Source organism: Mastomys coucha, unplaced genomic scaffold (genome assembly GCF_008632895.1).
Source record: "Mastomys coucha isolate ucsf_1 unplaced genomic scaffold, UCSF_Mcou_1 pScaffold18, whole genome shotgun sequence".
Taxonomy (NCBI): domain Eukaryota; kingdom Metazoa; phylum Chordata; class Mammalia; order Rodentia; family Muridae; genus Mastomys; species Mastomys coucha.
In genome coordinates this window covers 85,169,506-85,176,234 of record NW_022196900.1, presented here as the reverse complement: position 1 = coordinate 85,176,234, position 6,729 = coordinate 85,169,506, and the positions used below count along the sequence as shown (strand labels likewise).

The following is a 6,729-nucleotide window of genomic DNA, read 5'->3' as shown; positions in this document are numbered from 1 at the left end:
CGCCTCCCGCAGCATCTGGCTCGCTTGTCCTGCAAGCCACTAGTTCCCTCTCTACTATAATCCCCTGTAACCAGCGGTCCCGCACTCCAGTAACTAAACAGATTCTCACAGTTTGATAACACAGTACCCAGTAACCCGGTAAAATCAAGACTCTTAAGCTCATAGTTAACCAATCAGATTTAAGTGTCAATAAAATCACAGTTTACAAGATGCCAATAAATAATTTCAGAGCCAATTGATAATGATAAAGCTTTAACCCAATTATTCTAACCTTTTGATAACACCACTGTCGCCCTCCGTTCTCCTCCCCTCGCCTCCTGAGACCTCTCTCCCTCTCTGCAACTCTTAGCTCCACCTCCGTTCCCCTCCACCCCTATCCAGTCACAGGCCTCCTCTGCACTAATGTGATTGGACATGGAAAATCCTATGACAGAGCTCTTGAAGGGACAGTCGTCAAACATGGTTATTTGAAACATTCTTTCTGCTGCCAAAGCCTTTGTGGACTCTAGAAGACCCCATAGCCATTCTAACACAGAGAGGAGATCTAGCCGAAGGGCCACCTGGGAGTATCCCAGAGAAATGAGGCTGGGTTGGTTCAAACGTCTCACTTATGGCTATAAAACTAGACATTCCGCTGCCCTTAGTGAGCTAGCATGCAGGGGTGGGGGGTGGGGGGAGGGCTGACGCTCTCCCATGCTGCTTTCCCGACACACCGACACACCGTGCTGTTAGGTTCAGGAGGCTTCTCTTGAATGCCCTTGCCAAGGGTGAGGGCTGTCCAGTAACATGAAGGAAGAGCCAGCGCAGCAGCGGTGGTGGCAGAGGCAGTGACAATCGAGTGGTCTGCTGGCCACACCACAAGGGTGGCAAGGCAGTCGGCTGCTTGAGAGCTGGAGGGGAAGTGCTCACCGGGTCAGGGAGCCAGCCAAGTTGACGGTGGAGGAAGAGGCAGTTGAACAAATGCAGACAGGGGCCTGCACAAGAACAAGAGGGCCAGCAGAGGCAGAGAGGATGGAGAGCTGAGGTTGAAGTCAATGAGGACCAAGAGACGAGAAACCATAGATCCTGGTCCCAGGAATGGCTCCAGACAGATGTCAGGCCTCAGATACTGAAGGCTCAGTAGCTGCAACACTGGTCATTGTCAAGGTCTGGGAACCCTGGTACCTAGGTCCAGTCAGAAGCTGAGACACCAGGCGCTGCCAAGGGCCAAGGCCTCTGCAAAAGTTTTAATCCTAGAAGGTGATGCTTGCTGCCCTCCCCTGCTGGCAAATACCTGGGGTACAAAAGCTGCCTTAACTCTCCCCTTTCCATAATTTACACCTGACAAAGGGTCCCAAGGAGTCCCTTTTCAATACCTCTGAGTTCCAAAGTCCCCCTTCCAGAGGCACAGAACCTGGCTCTAACTGACTTCGTGGTTTTGAAACATTTTACAGCCCCACTCAACACCCGCAGTGCCAAAGATTCTCAGGGACCTGCCTCGCCAGGGGGGCGCTGCTAGTTTCGTACCAGTGTATATTCCTTGGGTGCCCAGAGCAGGCGAGGGTGGCGGATCTCTGTCCTTGAGTCAATTTCCTCTGCCCAGCAGAACTCAGGCGACAGCAGCTTGGTGGGCTTGCTCAGCCAGAAGAACTTGTTGAGGTGACTCTCATCGTGCCAGAGCGCCTCAATGCCGTGCTCACGGTCCAGCTGTTGGCCCCTGGCACAGTGGGCCGTCAGCCTGAGCAGCCCAGCCACACTGCCCCCAAACACCGCGGCATGGTAGTAGAAATCGCCTTCGCTAAATGACAGCGCAGCGGCCGATCGCTTGTCCCTCTCGTAGGGCAGCAGCCACCGCGGCCAGTGGTAGTGCCAGGCATGCAACTGCGCCACCAAATCTCCCAGCACCTCCGGCCCGAAGTTACCGGTGAAGTACTGGTCCACATCCAGGCAGAACACATAGTCAGCTTCTTGGCCTAGCTGTCCTCCCAGAGCCTGGTGTAGCGTGGGCATACGTGCCATGGACACATCCTGCCAGCGCTTCTCTCGCTGAACAGGTTTCACCCGCAGCAGACGACCCTGGCCTAGAGCCACGTAGGGCACTGCTTTCGGGCGATCCGTAAACACATAGTACACCACATTCTGGCCGACCATAAAGTGTTGCTCTGCCGACATCAGGAAGTGTTCTAGGTACTTGTCCAGGTACCTGCCAGGCAGTCAGGTCAGAGTCAGTCCTGACGCCCTCTACCCCTGCCCATACCAGGCCATGCAATCCCAGATATCCAGCTTTAAAGTGATGCATTAAAAGACTGAAAGCCCGGCAGTGATGGTACATGCCTTTAATCCTAGCAGTTGGGAGGTAGAAACAGGCGGATTTCTGAGTTCGAGGCCAGCCTGGTCTACAGAGTGAGTTCCAGGACAGCCAAGGCTATACAGAGAAACCCTGTCTCGAAAAACCAAAAAAAAAAAAAAAAGATTGAAAGCTGTCTGCTGTCTGCTAGGAAGGGATGCATGCATTGCCCTCTCCTGTTCCCCTTGACTACAGACTCCTGATTCCTCTGTCCCATGCAGTACTAAGCTGGACCACCCTTGGGGAATAAGATGTTTTTCAAATACTCTGAGCCTTGTGGAAGGGAGTCCTAGGACCAGAGGCTGCTATGATGTAAGCAAGCCTGTGCTGTTTAGGTTTGGTTTTTTGTTTTTGTTTTTGTTTTGCTGTTGGTTGTAGTTTTGTTGTTGTAGTAGTTGTTGGGCTCCCCCCACCCCCAAGTCAGGGTTATCTGGGAAGAGAAAACTTCAGTGAGAAAAATGCCACCATCAGAGTGGCCTGTGGGCAATAATGTGGGAGAGACTATGGGTCTGTCCACCCTTGGATCCTGAGGTGTATAAGAAGGCACTTGGGAGACAGAGGCAGGCAGATTTCTGAGTTCAAGGCCAGCCTGGTCTACAGAGTGAGTACCAGGACAGCCAGGGCTACACAGAGAAGCCCTGTCTCAGGAAAAAAAAAAAAAAAAGGCAGGCTGGGCAATCTGTCCACTTCGGTTCCTGCCTCCAGGTTCCTGCCCTGACTTTAGTTGTTTAGCGGTTCTTAGTTGTGATGTTTATCACTGCAATAGCAAAGCAAATGGATACAAAGCCTAAGCCAGTCATGAAGGGAGCTTGTGTGGAGTGAGAGGCATCCAGGGGTCTTTAGTTGTTGATTTCTCGGTTGAGACCCCAACATCCAATAGTGAAAGCCCCTCTTGTGACTTCCTGAATTCCTCACTATAGCAATTTATTTTAAGCCACAATGTCTGTTGCTTTCCTTTACAAGGATGCTCAGAGTCCTGACAATCTGCATCCCTCAAAACCTGCGACACCAGAAGTTTGAAGGAGTAATGACCAAGCAGTCTGAATGTCTGCCACACAGCACACGCTGCTAAGTGCACTGTGGTTTTTTAATTTTTTAAAAGCTAGAGTCACTTGAACAAATACACAGAACTCTAAGGGGTGGAGGCCAGAATTGAGCCCAGCTTGGAGATGGGCCAGACCCTTGCATATGCTCTACTTCTGGTGGACTTGCTAAATCTGGGGTCAAGGGTCAGCATCTTAGAGTGTAGTTAGTGTTCTCAGTCCTGGAACTCAGGCAGGTGTCCTGAAATCTTAGTTTCTGGAGCTCCTGGTTCCTAGAGCATTTTATTTTGCTTGGCCTCCGAAGGCACACAGACACATAGGCCAGGGGAGTGGCCCCAAGGGCGCAACAGCTCTGTCCCCTTGCTCTTGAGTCAGTCCTGTGGATCTTTCAGCCACCTTGTGTTGCAGTGACTCTCCTAGTTTTTTTTTTCTCTCTCTCTCTCCCTCTCCCTCTCTCTCCCTCTCTCTCTCTCTCTTTTGTGGGGTTTGGGTCATGGTTGGAAAAACCTTAAACAGTTTTTTTGCGGTATCCAATGGCTCAGAATTCTTTGCCTGGGTTTTTGGGTTTTTCTTCCTAAGTGGGTGCTCCCGTTCATTTCACAGAGCCTGGCCGTCTCCTCCTCCTGTCCTGTACTCCATGGCTCTGTGACTTAGGGTTGTAGGTCTGATTCCACACCCAGCCAGGAATCCCCTTTGTATCACTTTGAAAAGTGGTCATCACTCTGGACTCTCCCTCCTGTCCACAATGGGAGGGCACTGTCCTGCCCTTTGTCTCTTCCCCCTACCTAGCTCCTTCTACATCTGGGGGACCACCCTTTGTGTTGCAGGATATTTGATCACACTGTGACCCCTGAGATTGTGTTATAGTGTGGCTCACACCTTTAATCCCTCTGGCTGGAATATAGACATGCCCTTAGTACACATCTTTAGCCCCAAACAATGAAGGTAAAGTTAGTTTATAGAAGGAAACGCTCATGTTTAAAAGTGCTGTCTAATTGAGTGGCAGACAAAGTGATGAACCAGAGAAAGATTTGACAGAGTAGGCTATGCCTGCCCAACTCTCATGAGGGAAGGAAAGAGAGGCTACTTAAGAGAAAGAAGTGCAGAGAGAAACAGAGACAATTTTACCAGGAGACTTTTACAGAGACAGGTTGAAGAGAGAACAAGCTAGACACAGGTGAAGACAGAATGAGCCAGAGGATGAGAAGGAGTCAGAAGATTAGATCAGATTGCTAGAGTTAGTTTGAGGCCGAGTGGAGCAACCCAATCAGCAGCAAGAGAAGCCAGTTTCAATCAGTCAGCTTGGAGAGGAGTTGGAGCCAGAGCAGTTGAGTTGAACCAGCTAGCCAGAGCTCAGAAAGAGCTAGAAAGGGTAAGCTGATTCAGCAGTAAGTCTCAGAGACTGAAAGCATTGTAGGCCTAGATAAGATTGTATAGAGGCTAGAAGCTTCCAGGACTAGGCCTAGGTTAGCAGAGGCAGTAAACCTCTGAGACAACAATTACATTCCAGACTTATAAGACTTATGTTTTATATCTTTGTATGCCTCACCTGCAATGATTTTGTTCTCCTCAGTCAACTGCTTCTGTGGTTGCCTCCTTGACATGGTCATTATTCATGTCACACTTCAAAAACATCACTGTGTCACTAGGTGCGAGCCTCTTTCATCTGGCTCACTTACCCTGATCCTTCACCCACACACAGCCTTACCTCACTGAGCTCTGTGATCTGGTGATTGTCCCTCTAATTGGGTCTAATATATCACTCTCCAATGCCACCTGCCCTCATGTCATCGTATACCTAGCCTGAAGTCATGCCCTTTCTAAATTCCTGAGCTCCTAGCCCTTCTTCCTTCATCAGGCTTCCTGGCAAAGCCACTCCCATGCTGAGTCACCTCTGCTAAAGACCTTAGTTTAACCTGTTGCAGCCCGCCCCCTTTCTCGTCCTTGATCTGAAAAGCTCTTTTATGTCCTCACTACAAACCCAGTGTTTCCATGTGTGCCAGACCTAACCAAGGTCCATTCCTTTTTGGGAATAGTTCTGAGTCCTAGCTGCTGGGCTAGGTGGACTCTGGCATTGATATTCAAGGAGAAGGGAATAGCTGGGAGTGCTTCAGTGCTTGGCGGAGAGTTTGAAACAGTGGGCACGGCCTGAAGCTATACTGCGAGCTCCCATGGCATGGAACTTGGCTTCATGAATCCCTATCCATGGGCACGCCCTTCTGCTCCTTACCTAGAAGCATGACCTCCTCCCTGGGCCTTACCTGCCTACAGCAAAGACGGTCAGTCCAATGGTGAGGTTCTGTCGCCTCGCCTCTTGCTCAGCCACATGCGGGTCGAAGGTATCATCCCAAATAATTGGGGCTCCCCAAGAGGTACAGGTCGGGACTTCAGGCCGGGCCCTGGCCATGAGCAGGAGGAGTAAGAAAGACAGATGTATTCACCCAGCTGCTTGACATGTGATTATTGCCACTGCCCCATTGCTGGGCCCTAGGGACCCATAGACGTATCAGACCTGTCCCTAAGCACTCCTCTCTTAGAACCAACCTAATAGCCTGGGTGGCGTGTGATACGATGGGTCACACCCTTTGGGTTCCCCAAACCAGAATGCCTTTATGTGGGTGAGCAGAGAGCAGGGACCTGGGGCAGACCTTCATAGTTTGTGGACATCCTGCGTGGGAGAACAGTGGCTGCTTACCAGTGGCGCAGTACTCCTGTGAAATTGTCCCTCGGCAGAGGCATTGTGTTGGTAGGGCAGATGCCCATGGGGATGGAGACTTCTATGTGCCTGTGTGTGGTGGAATCAGAAAGAGACATTAGGCATGCTCTTTGTTGGGTGAGGCAAGCCCAAGCTAAGTCAGCTACCACCTTCCCTTCTTCCAGGAGGTCCTTGGAAAGATCCACTTTAGCCCTAGCCCCAGGGAAGGAACTATACCTGATAATACTGAACCTGTAATAGTACAGGGCTAAGACACCAAATGCAGACAGGAAGAACCGCCACAGGAGTCTCTTCTTGGCCCTGGAGAGGTGGGAATGGAGGCGGCCATCAGGGACCGACTTACACAGGAGAAATGATTGCCTGATTTCCCTGCTTTATTTGATTTCTGAATAAGAACCTACTATTCTATTCACCCAGCACAAATACTCAAACGGATTCAAGAGTTCGCACGGCACAAAGCCTTTACAGTTCTGCATTGAAGTGGTCAATCGTATCGGTGTGCCCCCGCATCCTTCCAGAGGTGGTCTGGGCAGAGAAGGCACACACAGATGTTATAGCAAGCACTTCTTGTTCCTCTGACTCTCCCCACGGGTGACATCATCGTAGACAATCTGTTCTACAGCTTGTAGGTTTGGCTGACTCTT

The 6,729-nt window shown here is 50.5% G+C and overlaps 1 protein-coding gene across 1 annotated transcript in view; it reads right to left on the bottom strand.

The window, feature by feature from the left end:
- Positions 1-212: 212 nt before the first annotated feature.
- A3galt2 (alpha 1,3-galactosyltransferase 2) overlaps positions 213-6,729 on the bottom strand; it is a 9,771-nt gene continuing 3,254 nt past the window's right edge. Inside the window, exons 3-6 of the mRNA XM_031378738.1 lie at positions 6,302-6,385; positions 6,065-6,154; positions 5,631-5,768; positions 213-2,182 (exon numbers count right to left, since the gene is read on the bottom strand). Of these exons, the coding sequence (XP_031234598.1) occupies positions 1,495-2,182; positions 5,631-5,768; positions 6,065-6,154; positions 6,302-6,385 (1,000 nt within the window). The 3' untranslated portion in view covers positions 213-1,494. The remainder of the gene's footprint in view (positions 2,183-5,630; positions 5,769-6,064; positions 6,155-6,301; positions 6,386-6,729) is intronic.